Source organism: Penicillium bovifimosum (assembly GCF_028826915.1).
Source record: "Penicillium bovifimosum strain IBT 22155 chromosome Unknown utg000003l_segment0_segment0, whole genome shotgun sequence".
Classification (NCBI taxonomy): Eukaryota; Fungi; Ascomycota; class Eurotiomycetes; order Eurotiales; family Aspergillaceae; genus Penicillium; species Penicillium bovifimosum.
In genome coordinates, this window is record NW_026622712.1 from 3,200,804 (window position 1) to 3,221,811 (window position 21,008).

At 50.2% G+C, this 21,008-nt stretch overlaps 7 protein-coding genes across 7 annotated transcripts; all 7 read left to right on the plus strand.

Moving 5' to 3' along the window:
• Positions 1-590: 590 nt before the first annotated feature.
• Positions 591-2,450, plus strand: N7515_004262 (flavin-containing monooxygenase; the record flags this gene model as incomplete). Its single annotated transcript, XM_056665006.1, has 1 exon — positions 591-2,450. One exon carries the CDS (start codon positions 591-593, stop codon positions 2,448-2,450), a length of 1,860 nt encoding a protein of 619 aa, XP_056524063.1.
• Positions 2,451-4,839: 2,389 nt separating this feature from the next.
• N7515_004263 (sugar porter family MFS transporter) lies at positions 4,840-6,566 on the plus strand (the record flags this gene model as incomplete). The annotated part of the gene is made up of 3 exons (XM_056665007.1): positions 4,840-5,022; positions 5,080-5,816; positions 5,882-6,566. The coding sequence occupies 3 exons, from the start codon at positions 4,840-4,842 to the stop codon at positions 6,564-6,566; spliced, it is 1,605 nt and encodes a 534-aa protein (XP_056524064.1).
• A 924-nt stretch (positions 6,567-7,490) lies between these two features.
• On the plus strand, positions 7,491-8,379 carry N7515_004264 (alpha/beta hydrolase; the record flags this gene model as incomplete). The annotated part of the gene is made up of 2 exons (XM_056665008.1): positions 7,491-8,252; positions 8,302-8,379. The coding sequence occupies 2 exons, from the start codon at positions 7,491-7,493 to the stop codon at positions 8,377-8,379; spliced, it is 840 nt and encodes a 279-aa protein (XP_056524065.1).
• A 1,656-nt stretch (positions 8,380-10,035) lies between these two features.
• On the plus strand, positions 10,036-10,436 carry N7515_004265 (uncharacterized protein; the record flags this gene model as incomplete). Its single annotated transcript, XM_056665009.1, has 2 exons — positions 10,036-10,397; positions 10,421-10,436. 2 exons carry the CDS (start codon positions 10,036-10,038, stop codon positions 10,434-10,436), a joined length of 378 nt encoding a protein of 125 aa, XP_056524066.1.
• A 1,680-nt stretch (positions 10,437-12,116) lies between these two features.
• Positions 12,117-12,555, plus strand: N7515_004266 (uncharacterized protein; the record flags this gene model as incomplete). The annotated part of the gene is given in 2 exon segments (XM_056665010.1): positions 12,117-12,532; positions 12,549-12,555. 2 exon segments carry the CDS (start codon positions 12,117-12,119, stop codon positions 12,553-12,555), a joined length of 423 nt encoding a protein of 140 aa, XP_056524067.1.
• Positions 12,556-15,393: 2,838 nt separating this feature from the next.
• Positions 15,394-16,152, plus strand: N7515_004267 (uncharacterized protein; the record flags this gene model as incomplete). Its single annotated transcript, XM_056665011.1, has 1 exon — positions 15,394-16,152. The coding sequence occupies one exon, from the start codon at positions 15,394-15,396 to the stop codon at positions 16,150-16,152; it is 759 nt and encodes a 252-aa protein (XP_056524068.1).
• A 787-nt stretch (positions 16,153-16,939) lies between these two features.
• On the plus strand, positions 16,940-17,424 carry N7515_004268 (uncharacterized protein; the record flags this gene model as incomplete). The annotated part of the gene is made up of 2 exons (XM_056665012.1): positions 16,940-17,372; positions 17,402-17,424. The coding sequence occupies 2 exons, from the start codon at positions 16,940-16,942 to the stop codon at positions 17,422-17,424; spliced, it is 456 nt and encodes a 151-aa protein (XP_056524069.1).
• Between the last annotated feature and the right edge of the window lie 3,584 nt (positions 17,425-21,008).

Consider the following 21,008-nt stretch of genomic DNA (forward strand, 5'->3'; position numbering starts at 1 on the left):
TGGCAATCTCTTGCTCCGTTCAAGTTACTGTATACATATCCTCGTTTGGTCTTTACCATGGACAAACGGGGAAGATGCCCAGTTGGTTAGCGCTGCTTGCTGCTTGCAGCGGAAGGCGTCTTCTGCTATAAACCCATGTAGGCGAGTGCATAGCCCTTACCGCACTCCATAAATTAATCTCCTGTCAATCAAGCGTGTTGCCATACTTTGTTGTATGAGGCTGTCCTATCGAGATCTAAGGGCGACGCACTAATGATGGGCAACTGTTGACCACTGACAAGGAGGGCATGGGGAATAAAAGCTGATCCACGTATTAGAATCAGACGGGTACATGAGTTGTATTCCAGTAAGGCCCCGTCACGATGTGTGGGAAGTTGCTCGGCCTGCGACTTCCCTGTGAAACAACAAACGGGTTCTGCTACTCAACACGTCGACCTTCACCCTACATCCGATCCGTATAACTTAGGTCTCCCTCATCGCTTATAACATCCAGATTCTCTTTAACAGTCCAAGACTCTAATTCCATTCAGACTACAGTGGAATCTGTTGGACCGGAAACGACTCGCACGCCAGTATCCGAAGCCGCCGACATGAACAACAGTGATCTTCGTGAGACGCAGATTCGGTATGAGCAAGAACGCGAGAAGCGTCTGCGAGCTGCGGGCCCTTCTCAATATGTTAAATTGACCGATAACGTTGATTTGTACTCACAAAAACATGCCGAGATCGATAACAATTTACTTCAGCAGAAGCATTTCCGAGTCACCATAGTCGGTGCTGGTTTTGGAGGATTGCTGTTTGCCGTGCGACTACTTCAATCGGGATTTGTTCGTCAAACGGATATCTTGCTGGTGGACACCGCTGGAGGCTTTGGAGGGACATGGTGGTGGAATCGGTATCCCGGCTTGGCTTGTGATATCGAAAGCTACACCTACATGCCCCTGCTGGAGGAGACCGAGTATATTCCCTCGCAGAAGTACGTGTCAGGCCCAGAACTGAAAGACCATGCGAACCGAATTGCGAATAAATGGAGCCTGAGTGACCGGGCATTGTTCAACACGAAGGTCAAGGAGTTGACTTGGAAGGACCACGATGGCCAGTGGATAGTTGACATCACTCCATATGGACAGCCAGCTACTACACTGACATCGGACTTTGTTATCATGGCAACTGGGTTACTTGATTCCGCGAAAGTACCAAAGTTGGAGGGCCATCAGACATACAAGGGGAGGGTGTTCCACACCTCCCGATGGGACTATGATTACACCGGCGGGAGCCCGACTGACCCCACGATGCACAAACTACAAGATAAGACTATTGCATTTGTTGGAACTGGTGCATCTGCTGTCCAAGCCATCCCACATCTTTCCCTGTGGGCAAAGAAGGTGGTTGTCTTCCAGCGAACACCGTCTGCTGTGAGTGCACGAGACAATTCCTCAACCGATCTCGCCTGGTGGGGGAAGATGACCCAAACCGAAGGCCCTGGATGGCAAAGAAAGCGCATGGAGAATTTCAATGCGTTTGTCTCGAACGAGCACCCCCTGCCAGAGGTGGACTTTGTCGACGACGGATGGACCAAGATGCAGTCCTTGAGCGTCTTGGTCGGAGGGCCTACTGGTCTTGAACTAGACCATATGGCGCGGATGCATCAATTGGACTTCCCTCGCCAGGAGGCGGTCCGCCGTCGTGTGCAAATGACAGTCACAGATCCCAATACCGCTCGAGCTCTGCAGCCGTGGTATCCGGCATGGTGTAAGCGACCGTGTTTCAGTGACACCTTTCTCCCGACATTCAATCGACCCAATGTCCTACTGGTGGACACCAACGGAAAGGGAATTCGCACAATGACCGAACGAGGCATCCGGTTTGAGGATGAGGAGTATGAGCTGGACGGGATCATTTTCGCGACTGGCTACTCGCTCGGGGGTAGTGCTGATCTCGGGGAGCTGACCGTCACCGGACGTGGGAACAAAACCCTACAGGAGAAACAGCGGACTGGATTGAGTTCACTTCATGGAGTCATGACGCGTGATTTTCCGAATTTGTTTTTCGCGGGTCCGTATCAAGCGGGAGCTGCGGCAAACCAGGTCTATACTCTCGATCAGCTTGCCACTCACGTCGCTCACATCATTTCCGAAACCCATAAGTCGATCTTGGAGTCGCGGGGCCCTGCAGTCACCAGTGCTAGGTTTATCGTTGAACCTAGCTCCGAGTTAGAACAAGAATGGTCTCTCAAGGTCTTGATGAGAGCGCCGGCCCTGGGAGGGATACTAAACTGTACGCCAGGGTATTATAACCGGGAGGGACTTGCATTGAGCGAGGAGGTAGCGTTGCTTGCCGCACGATTCAGCATATGGGGAGAGGGGATCCGAAGTTTTGTCAAAGAGATTGAAGATTGGCGACAGACTGGGCTGGCTGGTCTTGATATCCAGCCACGAGAGTCTACCTAGCTCCGCCAGACCTAGTTAGATTATGCTTCGCATACAGCTATATCAGCATTAGCAGTTTCAATATTGGTACATGCATTTTTCTCATGGAAAATCTATTTCGCCTGTACTCCGTACCCACGTGCAGTGACACATGTAGTTCATGATTTAGTGCCCATGTACAACATAGCGAACGCTCAAAGTCGAACCGTGCGCAAGCGAACACTACCTCGATGCAGTGAACCCCCGGAATTGCGGTCCAATCCCTATCCTCCTCGAGTCCGCCGAGACGAACCAATCCAGTCCGATCTTGCCAGGTTTTGACTACCGTAAGAGGAAGTTCTTGGGGGACGAATCACGCCCTAGTGGCGCCTATTATATTGGACTCGGAAAGTGGCAATTGTATGGTTATAGCGCAATGTATTATTGGAAAACACGTTTACACCGGTGGTCAAATCCACTTCACCTCTTAGGGTAGGATTCCCCAGAAAACCCCGCGAGCTGGTCCATTCTCCCTCATAATGGAGGGGTCATATACCTTCGGAAGGTACCGAGATCGATGCGGGATCTAAACATCTACGTAAATCTTAGTGTGCCTCAAATAATCAAATGTATCTTTCGCCGAAAGTGTTCACCGGAGGCAAAGCCGGGGATGAATAACTCCTCGGCTCTTGAGACAAGCCGTAACGCCGTTTCTCGGTCGGAAATGCCATAATTTCAGAGATCTCGGTCCCCAGGATTGAATGTGGGTCACTGGTGGCACCGAGAGGAACCCGACATGGATGTTTGGAGCCGACCAGAAGAACACACGACATACTCCACAACAGTTGTCACATTCGGTGCCAGGAGGAACAGGGGACGGGGATTTGAAGTATTAGTTAGGTCTACATGAAACAAGTAGATGCAGTATACGAATGGACAAGGGGTAACATCCCGACAATAGTCCGATATCGACGTGGCGATAGTTCGGGTATGGGGAAAAAAAGAAAAAGAAAAAGCCACAAACACGAGAGACCGCCAATATTTTTTCCACGTATAAAAGCGAATCTCAAATAGAAGCGGAGATGAACAAAAAGTAAAAGTAGATTAGGTAAATTTGACTGGTCTGGCTGACTTTCTCCCGTGACCAAGACCTTTTCCAAGAGATACACCTCTCGGCAATGCCCGAGCCATTTTTGACAGCGTTGATCAGAATTTTTGCCCCTGAGAACTGCAAGTGATCAGACTAGTGTAAGTCGATCTGGGAATCTATGTAATACTATTACTTCTAGTAGTAACGAACCCTGTACGCTGTAGCTGTCACCGACTCAACTTCACTCAACAATGTTATTCCATTTCCATTTCTTTTTTTTGGCCCATTCCCTTGGCATACTGTGTACATGGAAGAGAGTGTGATTGTGTGGCGTACTTTAAGGTCTGTGCTTTAAACACCGTACCCTCAACGTGACATCGATCTTAGCGAGGATGGAGTTTCTGTAAGAGGTCTCCGGGGATTCACAGTCCCGACTCGCTTGAGGTCAGCAGATAAGCAAAAGGACAGAACCACCTAGCAGATATTTTTGACCTCCATCTGCTGAAAATAGAAACTAGAGAGAGAGTAACAATATTCGCGTGGACTAAAAATGCACAGAGTCACTTGCAGCATAGAACACGCCTATGCCTGAAAAGGAAGACGGGCAAACCCAACTCCTTCGGGACCCCCACAAAAGAACCCTTTTTGGAGGCACGTGGCGCATGAATCGTCGTGGTTAACCAATCAGCATTCGGTACCCCCGCGGGGCCCCCAGGCCCGAAGTGGACATCCTCCGGTTTCTCGTCCCGAGGCTCTGTTTGGTGGTTCTAGATGTGCTTCCTTTTACTTTGACCCTCGCTGGACGAAATTCCCAAGGGCTGAACGGGGAAATGCTTGTAGCAAGACCAATCAAATCAGACAATTCTCCACTTCACGGCTTAGTCCGTGCAGCATTTCCCCGGTTTACCATCAGTTGGCGTATTTTTTTTTCACATCGTGTGGTCTTATGTTCCGCTCTGACTAGATACTCAGGGCCGACTTGGCTACACAAAATCTCATTTCAGCCGAGTTCAGCCTGCCGATAATGGCATACGAGCCTAATTGGGTTTAGGTTGGGTCACAGTTTGTTTTTTTTCTTTTTTTTTTTCGTGCCGTGATTAGTTCTTTCCAATTCTATGAGTTCGGGACCATGGGGTGATCTGGGGAAACAGCAAACGACTCACTTCTCTCACTTCCCCCGGACTATAAAACTTACCTTCCTCCCCTCTGTCTCTGACTTTTCTCCTCTCCCTATCCTCATCTCACGCCATCCCACTTTCTAAGGTTGAAGCATCCAACTACAAAATACTTAGACAAGCAACGCCTTCCACTACTTTATTTGGATTCACTGGACTCGCAACTATGCCGGGTGGAGCCGTTCTTTCTCGGCCTGCCGACGTTGAGCGCGTCGAGGCCCCAGTCACCATGAAGGCATACCTCATGTGTGCCTTCGCTGCATTTGGTGGTATCTTCTTTGGTTATGACTCCGGTTACATCAGCGGTGTCCTCGGCATGCCTCACTTCATCGAGCAGTACGAGGGTCTTGTGAGTGCTTATGGAATACATCCGTGACAAATTGAGACCAACGCTAACTTCACCCAGGATCGCCACAACACTCCCCCTGACCAATTCGTGGTCGCATCCTCCCGCAAGTCCCTAATTGTCTCTATCCTGTCCGCCGGTACATTCTTCGGTGCTCTGATTGCTGGTGATCTGGCTGATTGGTTTGGACGTCGAACCACCATCATTTGTGGTTGCTTGATCTTCATCGTCGGTGTGGTGCTCCAGACCGCCGCTAACGCCTTGGGACTTCTCGTCGCGGGTCGTCTGATTGCTGGATTCGGCATCGGTTTTGTCTCGGCTATCATCGTGCTCTACATGTCCGAGATTGCTCCCCGCAAAGTCCGTGGTGCGATCGTCTCGGGCTACCAGTTCTGCATCACCATTGGTTTGATGCTGGCCTCTTGTGTGGACTACGGCACTCAGAACCGCCCGGACACCGGAGCATACCGAATCCCCATCGCTCTGCAGATGCTTTGGGCTGTCATTTTGGCCATCGGCTTGTTCTTGCTCCCCGAGTCTCCTCGTTTCTACATTCGCAAGGGTCAGAAGGAGAAGGCTCGCGAGGTCCTGGCCCGCATCCGTGGCCAGCCCGCCGATTCGGAGTTTGTCGAGCTGGAGCTCAATGAGATCGATGCCAACAACCAGTACGAGATGCAGGCCATGCCCCAGGGCGGTTACTTTACTACCTGGCTGAGCTGCTTCCAGGGTAGTCTGTGGCACCCTAACAGTAACCTCCGTCGCACAATCCTGGGTACCTCGCTCCAGATGATGCAACAGTATGTCTCATTCTTCTTTTTTCCTCTTCTTGCGTTGGCATTGAATGACAGCTAATCATGTATAGGTGGACCGGTGTCAACTTCATCTTCTACTTCGGAACGACTTTCTTCAAGCAGCTGGGCACAATCCAGGATCCCTTCCTGCTGAGCATGATCACCACCATTGTCAACGTCCTGTCTACCCCCTTCTCCTTCTATGCCATCGAGAAACTTGGTCGTCGTCCCCTACTCCTCTGGGGTGCTCTTGGCATGGTCATCTGCCAGTTCATTGTCGCCATCATCGGTGTCACTGACGGTGGCAACCCCAAGGCCATCAGTGCGATGATCGCGTTCATCTGCATTTACATCTTCTTCTTTGCGAGCACTTGGGGCCCTGGCGCCTGGGTCGTTATCGGTGAAATCTACCCTCTGCCCATCCGCTCCCGCGGTGTCGGTTTGTCTACCGCCTCGAACTGGCTGTGGAACTGTATCATTGCGGTCATTACCCCATACATGGTCGATACCGACAAGGGCAACCTGGGCGCCAAGGTCTTCTTCATCTGGGGCGGTCTCTGCACCTGTGCCTTTGTTTACACTTACTTCCTCGTCCCCGAGACCAAGGGTCTGACGCTCGAGCAAGTGGACAAGATGATGGAGGAGACCACTCCTCGCACCTCGGCCAAGTGGAAGCCTCACGGGACCTTCGCTGCTGAGATTGGACTTGGTGGTGAGAAGGACAACCAGCCCACCGTTACCCAGCAGGAGGTTTAGGAGGGCCAACCTTTTCTTACTCTCTTGGATGGCGTTGCTACGGATCTTGTCAATCTCATGACTTTCGGCCGACGCCAAGCGCCGGTTATTACTTCAACATTTTTAATGCACTTAGGTTTTCATGCGACATTTTTTGATATCCACGAATGTCTATGTCTCGAATCAATGAAACTTATTTTAATATCTAAATACCGTTTAAGTATTGTGAGTTTCTTGTGGGGTACGACTTGTGTCGATGAATGTAAACTCCCAGTCTACATGCCAAGGCTTGTAGGACATCCTGAAACTTGGTGAGACCTCGGACACAATTTTGAAACTCCAGAAAATCATCAACTCGTAGGTGAACGCGTATGTGATGGCGAAACAACATGCTCTCATTCCAGATCTTGGGATATCTTCGAACAAGCAATTGCCAACCTATTTGCTTCGTTATGACCAAGTCTTGGCAAAAGTTCCGAAGTTCCCTCGGCACGTCGTTTTTGGACAATCACGTTAGCACACACAGAGTTATTGAAGTCTACTATGCACAATCTTACAGGGCATTACCCTGGTCCCTGCACCGTTTGGTTGTGAGTCCGAGGGGCCCTCAGCCCATGTGTGAGTGCAACAAGCTCCCCGTTACATTCGGCGGAGCCTTCGGCGTTTCGTCCGCTGACTGTTGTTGCTGCCAAGACTTTTACGACTTTAGTGCGCGTCGATGCACTCCGCAGATCTCACGCAAGTCAAGACACCCTTGTCCACGTTTTGATGTGCCCCTAGGATCAAACCTGATTCGGATCCACCACACGACTCCTCCCCGACGGTGCAAGAGCTGTGCCATGATAGGTTCTACTGAAGTTCTCAACAATCTACATGATCATTTTCATTTTATTCCTGCATCACCTCAGAGGACATTGAAACCAATTGTTCTCACAAGCCACTATCATGTCGAATCGACCGAGCCTTATCTTCATCCATGGCTCCTGGCATAGACCTATATGCTTCGACCCGATCGTTAAGCTCCTGGAGCCCAATTTCAGATGTGTCAGAGTGGCTCTCCCCTCAACTGCTTTTAATCCTGAAGCGACTTTCAAAGATGATCTCGACGCAACTCGGGATGCGATTTCCGCCGAGACAAGGGACGGGCGCAATGTCGTTGTTGTTGCGCACTCATACGGCGGATTGGTGGGCAACAGCGCTATCAAGGGTTTCGCTAAGCCAAAGGACGCTGATACTAGTCAAACGGGGTACGTTTGTGGGCTGATCCTCATAGCCTCTGGGTTTAGCTTGACTGGGCTGTCCTTTATGGATCCCTTCTTCGGTCGTCCGCCGCCTTCCTGGCGTGTGAATGACCAAACCGGCTACGCTGAGCTTGTTGCTTCCCCACAAGAAATATTCTACCACGATTTGCCAGAGAAGGAGGCAACGTACTGGATCTCTCACCTTACGAGTCAGAGTCTGAAGGCATTATTCGAAGGCGGCGAATACAGTTATTCCGGTTGGAAAGACGTGCCATCTTGGTACATCGGAACTGTGGAGGACCGAGGATTACCAGTTCTGGCCCAGCGCATGTCAGTTGGCATGGCAAGAGGGATGGGGGCTAGTGTGGAGCATCGGGAGCTGCAAACGAGCCATTCGCCATTTCTGAGTCAACCTGGGTTAACAGTGGAGATCATTATGGAGGCCGTTGATGCATTTACCCATTCGGTGAGCAACAAGCCCAAGCCAACCGAAAACGGAGGTGACAATGCGATAGTCGTGCCAGGTTCTGCCCTCTTTAAACCAGTCACATGGTTCAAATTTGGACTGCCGTTGGCCTTTGGTCGTGTGTTAGGAAGATGTATTCTTTTATTTGGCTGGGGAAGGAGGCTCTGGAGAGCCATCTTCTGTTAATTGGTCTATTGGGCCTTGGCGGAATTTGCGGACCGCTACAGTACAGTATGTGATGAGGAAGTTCTTTCGAAATAAAATTCGATTCGCTTTGATCTAAAAACAACAAGGTTGGGGAAGAAAAGAAAAGAAGAAAGAAAACAAACAAGAGGTGAAAAGGACTACACGAAAAGATTGGTCATGTGATTCATCACATCACCCCCCTCAAAGATCCGTTCAGTCCCTTTGAACGGGTTTACCGTCATCGACATGCTCATCAAGGTACTCATCCTCTAAGGCGCATTGTTTCCAGTATTGCAGCCGTCTCGGAGGTCCCGGCTTCGCTGGATACTTGTCATGGAATGTTTCCAATTTTCGCGGTGCGTTGCATAGATTAGCAGCCGGGTACCAGGCTCTATCTTCGTCGTCGTAGCCTCTCCATTTCACTTTGTATTGCAGTTTTCCGTATCGCAAGCGTACGTCCAGTATCTCTTCCACTTCCCATTCGTCTTGCTCCCCAACCTTGACTGGAGGCGGTGGATCCTCTATCTGCCCGGTGAGTGGCTCGGATGTCTTTTTCCTGGCAAGTCGCAGTTTTTCGGGTGCAAACACCGGGTGTATGTCGAACCCTGCTGGTAGGCGTAACTCGAATGCGTGCCCGACCTTCTTGATAATCTCAAAGGGTCCCGCTGCCTTATCCGATAGTTCTAGGCTCGGGCGGTCCTGTTTCAACCCTTTCAGAGAAAGGTACACGTAGTCTCCTTCATCGAAGTCAACTTCCCGTCTATGTGTTACGCGGAGCCGACTGGTCACTGTGAGTTAGGATAACTTTGGGTTATACTTGCCTGATCCTAGCTGCGGATTCCAAGAGTATCTCTCAATCGTACCGTTGCTTCGCAAAGCCTTACTGCGGGATGGATCCTGTTGAGTGTCTTGCAGAGCGTGCCAGAAGTGCGCGCCGAGTAAGTCAATCACTGAGTATTGCTACTGAGTGAATCCCCTACTCGTAGGTTGGGTTGTCTTGAAGGTGAACTGTGAAGTGCAAAGTACTAAAGGTAGTAACCAAGTAACAATGTGCAATTGATCGCGAAGAACTAAATACATGATGCTGAAATGAGTGTCCTTATATATCCAGTCCTTCCTATCGCCGATGCGCCAGAACTCATCGCTGATGAGTCCATCCTATCACTGATAGGATGTAGTCACGTGGGGTTTTTACCGTGCTTCCCACATTTAGGGCGTAATCTCGGTGCTGGTAGAATGGTGGCCGTTTCCCGCGTCGCGCTAACCGTCTCATGGAGTAATAGGGTATTGTTTGCGACGGTTAGCCGCAGGCTGTTTCTTGCTCCTGCCCTGAATGTCTTTGCCTTGGGCCCCCTGGGGCATGCCCAAGTATACCGAAACACACGTGACAACGCTAATCCCTAGCGTCCGTAGAATGATTGGTTCACGGTTGCTACTCAAATAGCTGCGGCCCCCGCGCTTCCTTGAGGTCCGTAACATCATCCCCTCCTTCCCTGTCCTTTGTCCCCAAAGGATTTAAACGTTGGTGCCCCCCTCAGGTTCGAGCGTTGTTTTCTTGTTTTTTCATAATTTTTCTTCATGGCCCATCTTGCTGACCATGTCTTCCAAGGCTTCTGTTCGTAAAAACGCCTTGACCCGTCGAATCGAGGACGAAGGCTTCCAATCCGTGATTCCTTGTGAACGTTGCGTTCGTTTGAAGCGAGTGTGTATTCGTGCCGACTGTTCCGACCGTTGTGGTGATTGCGTGCGTGCTGGTGGTGGTGTGAAGTGTACGATGTCGTCCCCGTCATTTACTGATGCGGAATGGCGTCGCTTGGTGAAGTCCCAAAATCAAATTGAGGAAGAGGAGGAGGTTATTCTAGCCAAGCTCCTTCGTCTCCGAAAACAAAAACGTTTGTTGCAAAAACGTGCTGGTGATTTCATCGCACGGGACTTCAAGGAAGTCGCCGAGCTGGAAGAGTTAGAGCGTCGCGAGGTTGAAGAGCGCGAGCGTCTTGAAAAAGAGCGTGTTGCGTCTGAGCAAAAAGATCGTGAGGCAGAGAGTACTCGTGCCGCGGGCGAGGTTTCTCGATCTGCCGTTTTGGTTGACAACCGTGTTCTTGCGGCGACGTCAGAGGATCCTACTCTGACTCAGTTGTTGAATGATCCGTCGTTCTCCTGGGCCGACCTGGACCCCTCCTGGTTGGGCGATGTCGCTGGCTCTCCCTCGCCTGCTGGTGAAACTGTCGAACCAGCTGGTGGCAGCCCATCAGGTTCTCGATAGGTTCCTATGTGTTTTCCGAGGTATCATACCCTTTCCATTTCACCAGGTAGTGAGGTTTTCCGCTGATCTTGTTTGTGTCCAGTATTTCTTCCACTTCGTACTCGTTTTCCGTTTCTTCCTCTATTTCCACATCGGTAGTGATTTCGGCGTTTCTGGGTGCTTTTTCCAATAATGAGACATGAAATGTTGCATGGATGCGTCGCATGCTATCAGGTAGCTTTAGACGATAATTGAGCGGTCCTGTTTTTTCTGCAATTTCGAATGGTCCCAATTTGAGATGGTCGAGTTTTGCGCTAGGTCGTCTGGTGCGAATGTTGCGTCGCAAGAGGTAAACTTTCTCCCCCTTTTGAAAATCCGGCGCCTCCTGGCGCGATTGGTCGTAGTAGAATTTCATGCGTAGGTTGAGAAACTCGATGTCCCTTGACAGTTGTAGATGGAGTTGTTTCAACCCAGTCGCCAGCAGTCGAGATGACTCTGCGAGTGGTTGTTTTCCGATTGGTTCTCCGATAATAGTGGGATTAAACCCATAATTTGCGAAGAATGGTGTTTCCTTTGTGGTTGCGTGCATTGCATTGTTGTATGCGAATTGTGCCATTGGTAGCAATCCTGTCCAGTCATTTTGCTGGTAGTTTACGTAGTGTCGAAGGTATTGCTCCAGAGTCTGGTTGACTCGTTCAGTCTGTCCGTTGGTTTGCGGGTGATACGCGGTAGAGAGTCTATGCTCAATGCCGAGTTGGTCCGCCAATGACTGCCACATTGTTACGCGGTGCCTGCTGGTCACTGTAAGTAGAGCTGCTTCCGGGTTGTACTCGCCTAGTTCCACTTCGAATCCCAAGAGTATCTCGCAACCGTACCGTCGCTGTGCTAAGCCTTACACGGACTCGGGTCCTGTTGAGTATCTTGCAGGATGTGCCAGTAGTGCGCGCCAAGTAAGTCAGTCACCAAGTGTTACCACAAGATGAGCTCCCCTACTTGTAGGTTGGGTTGTCTTAAGGGTGAACCGTAGAGTGCAAAGTCCAATAGGTAGTAACCAAGTAACAATGTATGATTGATCGCGAAGAACTAAATACATGACGGTGAATGAGTGTCCTTACATATCCAGTCCTTCCTATCCCCTGGTGGGATGAGTTCTCATCCCACGATGGGATGGATTCTCATCCCACGATGGGATGGGACATCACGTGATCTTGATGTTTTCGTAATTCTGTGGTTCAGTCATTCGTGGATGCCTCGCCAGTTGACACCAAGTTGATTGGTTATTAGTGCGTCTTCCCCGCATTAGCGTGGTGTGCCTAAGTGTCCCGTAACATCATCCCCCCTCTTCTCAAGTCTTCGTCCTCGAAGACCGTTAAGTAGTGCCGAGCGCCTTCCTTGGTAAGTCCTTATTTCTTTTTGTTGTTTTCTGCGGCGTCGCCATGTCTTCTTCCCTTTCCGTGGGTCATCGCAAGCTTCATCAGCTAATCGAAGACGAAGGTTTCGAATCCGTGACTCCGTGTCGTCGTTGCGTTTCCCTCAACAAGACCTGCATCCGTTCCGACCGGTCTTTGAGGTGCAATAACTGCGTGCGTGGTGGTGGGAAAATTAAGTGTGAGATGCCAGAGTCAACATTCTCGGATGCTGAATGGCGTCGGTTGATCAAGTTCCAAAACTCCCTAGAGTCTGAGGAAGAGGAGTTGTTGGCTAAGGTTCTTCGATTGCGTAAGCAGAGGCGTCTGCTTCAAAAGCGTGCGGGTGACTTCATTGCCCGTAAGTATGAAGAGATTAGCGAGCTCGAGGAGTTGGAGCGTCGCGAAGCTGAAGAGCGCGAGCGTCTTGAAAAAGAGCGTGCTGTGTCTGAGCAGAAAGAGTGTGTAGCAGAGAGTGCTCGGGCCGCTGCCGAGGTTCCTCAATCTGCTGTTGCGACCGATGGTCGTTTCCTTGCGGCGACGTCAGAGGATCCTACTCTGACTCAGTTGCTGAATGATCCTTCTCTCGACTGGGCCGGTCTCGAGAGCTCCTTGTTTGGGAATGCCGCTGAGAAGTCCCCTTCTCCTGTTGATGGAACTGTTGAACCAGCTGGTGGCAGCCCATCAGGTGCTCGATAGGTTCCCATGTATTTTCTGAGGTATCGTATCCTTTCCATTTCACGAGGTAGTGAGGTTTTCCGCTGATTTTGTTTGTTGCTAGGATTTCCTCGACTTCGTATTCATCTTTCGTCTCTTCTTCGATTTCCACATTGGTAGCGATTTTGGCGTTTTCGGGGGCTTTTTCGAGTAACGAGACATGAAATGTTGCATAGATGCGTCGCATACTGTCCGGTAGTTTCAAGCGATAGTTGACTGGTCCCAACTTTTCATCGATTTCGAATGGCCCAAGTTTGAGATGATCGAGTTTCGCGCTGGGTCGTTTGGTGCGAATATTTCGTCGTAGGAGGTAAACTTTCTCCCCCTTTTTGAAGTTCGGCGCCTCCTGGCGCGACTGATCGTAGTAGTGTTTCATGCGCATGTTGAGAAACTCGATGTCCCTTGACAGTTGAAGGTGCAACTGTTTTAATCCGTCGACTAGTAGTCTGGATGAATCTGCTACCGAGTGTTTGCCGATTGGTTCTCCGATGATTGTGGGATTATACCCATAATTGGCGAAGAATGGCGTCTCCTTGGTTGTCGCGTGCATGGCGTTGTTGTACGCAAACTGTGCGATGGGTAGCAGTCCCGCCCAGTCATTCTGCTGGAAATTCACGTAGTGTCGTAGGTACTGCTCCAGAGTCTGGTTGACTCGTTCTGTCTGTCCGTTGGTCTGCGGGTGGTAGGCTGTGGAGAGTCTATGCTCAATGCCTATCAAATCCGCGAATGATTGCCACATATTGGATGTGAACAACTTATCTCTGTCCGAGGTAATCTTGCTCGGTGTTCCGTGATTTGCAAATACATATCTGAGCAAAAGGTTTGCCATGGTTTTGGCGTCAATCTTTTCTGTTGTTGGGATCATGTATGCGTACTTGGTGAGTCGGTCCACGACTACCATGATCATGTCGTTGTTGTCCGAAATTGGCAATTTGGTGATGAAATCCATTGTAATCCATTCCCATGGGCGTGTCGGTGTCTCTGGCGACCTCATCTCCCCATATGGTGCATGTCGTGCTGGTTTGTTCCGTTGACAAGAGTCACATTGTCGAATATAGTTTCTGACTCTTCTGTGCATGCTCGGGATGTAGTAGTTGCGTGATATTTTTTCCATTGTCTTCTCAATTCCAAAGTGTCCTTGCGTTGGTTCATCGTGGTGTGCTTTGATGATTTCGTCCTGAAGGTTCTTTGGGACGTATACTAACCCGTGGACCAGGACTAAGCCGGTGTCGTTTTGGGTCATGTGTCCTTCCTGAAGACCGTTTTGCAGGATCCGCTGAATCGCTTCGTCCCCTGTCATGGCTTCTTTGATTCGCTCTAGCCAACCATCATCATGGATTTCACTGGTTGCTGCCAGGATCTGGTGGTTGTAGACGATGTCTCCGTCGTTGTTGGTCGTCAGGATAGCAGGTGCTGCTTCCTTGGTTCCGATTTCATAATCAGGTCGTCTGCTAAGCGCGTCCGCGACTGCATTCTCCGTCCCTTTGCAGTGGACGATCTTGAAGTCGTATTGTGCTAATGTTTCTGCCCATCTGGCTTGTCGTCGAGTGAGTTTCTTTGTCGTGGTGAAGTAGGTGAGATTGTGGTGATCCGTCCTGACGATCACGGTGTGCTTTGCTCCTTCCAGGTAGGCTCGCCAGACTTGAAATGCCGACACTATGGCTAGCAGTTCCTTGTCGTGAATGTCGTAATTGAGCTCTGCTGGGATCATTTTTCGAGACCAGAAGGCGACAGGTCTGAGCTTGCCGTCTTCTCCCGGTTGCACGAGTTGTGCTCCAAGCGCGAAGTCTGATGCGTCGGTTTCCATGATGATAGGTGCGTCGTAGTTGAAGATTGCCAAAATTGACTTTCCTGACTGTTGTCGGTATAGGTTTTTGAGCGCCTGAAACGTTTGTTCTGCTTCGTTGTCCCATTCGAACGGTACTCCCTTTTTGGTAAATCGATAAAGTCCTGATGCGTGTTTGGAGTATCGAGGAACGAGCTTTCGGTAGTAATTGGCTAGTCCGAGGAAGCTCTGAACGTCCTTGACACACGTGGGTGTCGGCCAGTCGAGAATAGCCTTGACCTTGTCGTCCTCCATGCCCAGTCCGTCGAGGCTGATGGTGTATCCGAGGAAACTGGTTTCTTGGACGTGGAACTCGCATTTCTTGAGCTTGAGAGTGACTTTGGCTTCTCTCAACTTCTGCAACACTTTCCTGTTGTGTTCGATGTGCTCGGCTTTGTGACACTGCAGGTGGGTTCTGCCAGGCCTGTCCAGGCGGTGAGTCGATTCAGGTCATGTGACAGGAGGAGGAGAGACGAGGGACTTGTTTTGTTGCGCGCCTCTTTCGTTTTCTTTCTTTTCTTTCTCTCTTCTTCCTTTCCTTAGACTAGTTATCTTGTCGAATTGGACTCTTTTGCAAGAATAGCCTACTGTCACATAATAACTAGTCTCTTTTTACTTTCATTTCTGGACCGCCGGCCGCACAGAGGCGCGTTCCTGTAACGCGTATCTTGGCACCGGTCCACCCCACCGAATCCCGACTCGCTCCAGATCCCGATCCCGATCCCGATCCCGAACCACGGTTGCCGAACGTGCCGAGAAGCTAGGATGGCTTCTCCGAACCCAGATCCCGCGCCCAGCACTGCCGCTGGCAATGACGATACCACACCGAGACACGCATCTCGCCTGATCTCCTTCCGACTCGACTCGTCGTCGGTCGCGAGGCGACTCGAAAACACCGAAGAGAAAGATCGGTATGCTAAGCTCTCGACGCTGTACCAAGCCCTCGAACAGAAGTTTCACGAACTCGAGGCACGGAATATCGAGCTCCAGAACGACAACGATGAGGCCCTAGTCCAATACCAGGGAGCAATCGAGCAGCAGAACAGAGCTCAAACCGCCCTCGAAGCCGCTCTAGTAGCAGAGAAAGCAGCCGTGGCGAAACAGAACGAGATGGCTATGAAGTTTTTCGATCTACAGAACCGGAGCACACCGAGTATGGAAGCTGCGGTCCCGAGGAAATCTGCTCGTATGCCTGACGCACCAATGTTTAGCGATGGGAAGGAAGTCCGATACGAAGCTTGGGCCACAACGATCCGCCAGAAGCTACTCGCAAATGCGGACCATTATCCTGAACCAGTACATCGAAAGCTCTATGTACAGAGTCGCTGCGAGGGCAAAGCCCAGCTCCATATTGCCCCCCGCATGGATGAAGCCTCCACCAGGCCATACGAGGATGCGGAAGATATCCTTAGTCACCTGCGAAGTGTGTTCGCTAACCCGAATCGGAAGGCGGAAGCATACTCCGCCTACCATCAGCTAGCGATGAAGCCCCGTGTGTTACGCGTAGCCGACTGGTCACTGTGAGTTAGGATGTCCACGGGTTATACTTGCCTAGTCCCCACTGCGGATTCCAAGAGTATCTCGCAACCGTACCGTTGCTATGCAAAGCCTTACGTCGGGTTCGGGTCCTGTTGAGTATCTTGCAGAACGTGCCAGAAGTGCGCGCCAAGTAAGTCAATCACTAAGTGTTACCACTAGGCGAATCCCCTACTTGTAGGTTGGGTTGTCTTGAGGGTGAACTGTGAAGTGCAAAGTACCAAAGGTAGTAACCAAGTAACAATGTGCAATTGATCGCGAAGAACTAAATACATGATAGTGAAATGAGTGTCCTTATATATCTAGTCCTCCTTGATGGTATGTGTGGTATGGCGGTAGATGGTATAATGGTAGATGACTCTTGGCATGTTCTACCCGTATACCCAGCTACCCTTCTACCACCTTGGTCACGTGCGTGGTGGCCGTTTCCTGAGTTGCGCTAACCGTTACGTTGGATAAGCGGGTATTGTTTGTGACGGTTGCATGTAGGTCGCTTCTGGCTCCCTTGTCTGGAGAGCCTCCTTGGGGCCTTCTGAGGCCTGCCCAAGTATACCGAAACGCACGTGAGGACGCTAGTGCCTGGCGTCCGCGGAATGATTGGTTCATGGTTGCCCCTCAAATAGCTGCGGCCCCCGCACCTCTTTGAGGTTCGTAACATCATCCCCTCCTTTCTTTGTCCTTTGTCCTCAAAGGATTTAAACGCTGACTTCCCCTCAGGTATGTGCGCTGTTTTTCTGTTTTTTCGTGTTTTTCCCCTCCGTCATGTTCCCCCATCATGCCTAAACGTAAGGCTGACTCTGTCCTCGAAGGTATTCCCAAGCTCCCCGTTGGTCGTGACCAAGTCGCTGGTCGCGTTCGTCAAGCCGAGTATATTATTGCCAATAGTTTTATTGCTTCGGTGCCTTGTGATTGTTGCCGCGAGTCCGACGAAGAGTGCGTGATGGATCGGAGTCGTCGTTATTCGAAATGTGCGTCATGCACTCGTGCTGGCCGGGTGTGCAAACGGGATTTCCACACCGGTCGCGAATGGGATTTGTTGCGTCGTGCGGAAGACAAACTATCTTCCGATATTGAAAAGAATGAAGATGAACTCGATTTGTTGGAACCCGAGTTGAACGATCTGCAGTCTCGCCTTGCGGAGCTGCATCAACAGTTGTTGAATAAACAAAAACAATATCAGGAGGCCATGTCAAGGCAGCGTCGGCTGCGTAAGCAAATGGCTTTCTTAAAGCAAAAGGGTTTCAAAATGTCGGAAAATGATGCCGAATTGTTGCGAATCCTGGATGAAAAGGCGACGTCCCCCGAGCAGGCTGCTTCCTCTGCTCTCGATGTTCAGCAGTTGGCTTCTACTGCTGAGAATCCGAACTTTGATCAGATGTTTCAGGAGATTGCTCAATTCCCTTCGTCCTTCTGGGATGGTTTGAACGTCTCCGGCTTGGGCGGCGATTCCCCGTCTCCCGTTGGTGGAATTGTTGAACCAGCTGGTGGCAGCCCATTAGGTTCTCGATAGGTTCCCATGTATTTTCCGAGGTATCGTATCCCTTCCATTTCACCAGGTAGTGAGGCTTTCCACTGATTCTGTTTGTGTCCAGAATTTCCTCGACCTCGTACTCGTTTTCTGTTTCCTCCTCGATTTCCACATCGGTAGCGATTTCGGCGTTTTTGGGTGCTTTTTCCAGTAACGAGACATGAAATGTTGCATGGATGCGTCGCATACTATCAGGTAGCTTTAGACGATAATTGAGTGATCCTTTCTTTTCTGCAATTTCGAATGGTCCCAATTTGAGATGGTCGAGTTTTGCGCTGGGTCGTCTGGTGCGAATGTTGCGTCGCAAGAGGTAAACTTTCTCCCCCTTTTGAAAATCCGGCGCCTCCTGGCGCGATTGATCGTAGTAGAATTTCATGCGCATGTTGAGAAACTCGATATCCCTTGAAAGCTGTAGGTGAAGTTGCTTCAACCCGGTCGCCAGTAGTCGAGATGACTCTGCGAGCGGTTGTTTTCTGATTGGTTCTCCGATAATAGTGGGATTAAACCCATAATTTGCGAAGAATGGTGTTTCCTTTGTGGTTGCGTGCATTGCATTGTTGTATGCGAATTGTGCCATTGGTAGCAATCCTGTCCAGTCATTTTGCTGGTAGTTTACGTAGTGTCGAAGGTATTGCTCCAGAGTCTGGTTGACTCGTTCAGTCTGTCCGTTGGTTTGCGGGTGATACGCGGTAGAGAGTCTATGCTCAATGCCGAGTTGGTCCGTCAATGACTGCCACATGTTGGATGTGAACAGCTTGTCTCTGTCCGAGGTAATTTTGCTCGGTGTTCCGTGATTGGTGAATACGTATCTGAGTAATATATTGGCCATTTGTCGTGCATCAATGGTTTCCGTTGTTGGTATCATGTATGCATATTTAGTCAGTCGGTCGACGACTACCATGATCATGTCGTTACCCTCCGAAATGGGTAGTTTCGTGATGAAGTCCATTGTAATCCATTCCCATGGTCGTTTTGGTACTTCTGCCAATTCCAATTCTCCGTATGGTGCATGTCGCGATGCTTTGTTTCGTTGGCATGAGTCGCATTGTTGAATGTATTTTTTGACTTTTCTGTGTAGTGCTGGAATGTAGTAATTTCGCGTAATCTTTTCGATGGTTTTCTCAATGCCAAGGTGTCCTTGTGTGGGTTCGTCGTGGTGCAATTGGATGATCTCAGTTTGGAGGTTCCCAGGAACATACACCAGGCCATGGACATGGACTAGACCATTACGCATTAGCGCAGTGTTGTTGCCTAGAATCTTCTGAAGTGACTCATCGTTTGCCGTGTTTTCTCGAATTTTCTCGAGCCATTCGTCGTTCTGTAATTCGCTGGTTGCTGCGAGGATTTGGTGGTTATATATGATGTGCCCTTCGCTGTCCGTGGTTAGGATAGCGGGTACTGCCTCCTTGGTCCCGAGTTCGTAGTCTGGGCGTCGACTTAGCGCGTCCGCTACTGTGTTCTCAGTTCCCTTGCAGTGCACAATCTTGAAGTCGTATTGGGCCAATGTTTCTGCCCATCTTGCTTGTCGTCGTGTGAGTTTCTTCGTCGTCGTGAAGTAGGTGAGGTTGTGGTGATCTGTCCTAACGATCACAGTGTGCTTGGCTCCTTCCAAGTACGCTCTCCATGTTTGAAACGCTGACACTATAGCCAACAGTTCCTTGTCGTGAATGTCGTAATTCAATTCTGCCGGTATCATTTTGCGAGACCAGAAAGCGACAGGTCTGAGCTTGCCGTTTTGTCCTGGTTGCATGAGCTGAGCCCCGAGCGCAAAGTCCGATGCGTCGGTCTCCATGATGATAGGTGCGTCGTAATTGAATGTTGCGACAATGGCTTTTCCTGCCTCCTGATTGTACATTTCCTTGAGTGCGGTGAATGATTTTTCTGCTTCGTCATCCCATTTGAATGGTATACCCTTTTTGGTGAATCGGTAAAGTCCTGCTGCATGTTTCGAATATTGTGGGACTAACTTTCGGTAGTAATTGGCGAGTCCAAGAAAGCTTTGTACGTCCTTGACGCATGTCGGGGTCGGCCAATCAAGTATACTTTTGACCTTGTCTTGTTCCATTCCGAGTCCGTCGGGACTAATGGTGTATCCGAGGAAGCTGGTTTGTTGTACGTGGAATTCACACTTCTTGAGTTTGAGCGTGACCTCAGCCTCCCTTAGTCGTTGCAACACCAGTTTGTTGTGTTCAACGTGCTCGGCCTCCGTTTTCGAGAACACGAGGATGTCGTCGAGGTACGCGATGACGAACTTGTCCAAGTATCCTTTCAACACATCAAAGATGAAGCGTTGAAATGATGCAGGTGCGTTGGTGAGTCCGAACGGCATGACGTTGTATTCGAAGTGTCCGAACTTGGTCCTGAATGCCGTTTTCCATTCGTCTCCTTCCTTGATCCGGAGTCGGTTATATGCGTTGGTTATGTCGTATTTGCTGAAGTACGTTGCTCCTTGAATGACGTCCTGGATTTCGCTGATCAACGGTAATGGATGCCGGTCCTTGATGGTAACGTCGTTGAGTTGTCGGTAATCAACGCACATTCGGAGTTCTCCTCCTTTCTTGGGTACGAACAGGATCGGATATCCTGCTGATGACTTCGAGTGTTGAATGTATCCTTTGTTGAGGTTGTCCTTGATGTATTCTTCCAGTGTCGCTGACTCTTTCTGCGACAGTGGGTAAATTGGCATAAACTTTGGTTCCTGGCCGTCCTTGATCTTGATCTCGTGGTCAAACGGACCATGCTTTGGTAGCTTACCGTCCGGTGGTGGCGTGAACACGTCCTGGAATTCCGCGTATTCCTCAGGGATCCTGTGTTCTTCGTCTGGCGCTCCCGTGGCGTAAAGGGATGTTTTCTCATTGCTGGCGAGGACGTATTCTCCGAGTTCCTCGTCTGTCATGTCCGGCCGTTGTTCGGTCGTTGCGATGTCCCTGATATCGGTTGTTTTCTTGTTGGGCCTGCCTCCTGGCCGAAAACTCCTCTTAAGTTCTCCTTCGTGAGGGTTTCCATGAGTACCTGCCTCCCCTTGGCTAAGTCTCTTCAGCGTCTTTGGTCTGCATCCGGTCCACCTCTCGCTCGTCTGTCGGCAGTCGCATCGAAAGAGTATGTTGTTGGTTTGCCAGTTGATGTCGGGGTTGTGCTTCCTTAACCAAGGAACGCCCAAAATGATATCATACTCCCCGAGGGGTGTCACGTCAAAATTGATGACTTCGAAATGGTCTCCGATAACCATTGGCTTAGGGCTTAGGGCTTAGGGCTTAGGGCTTAGGGCTTAGGGCTTAGGGCTTAGGGCTTAGGGCTTAGGGCTTAGGGCTTAGGG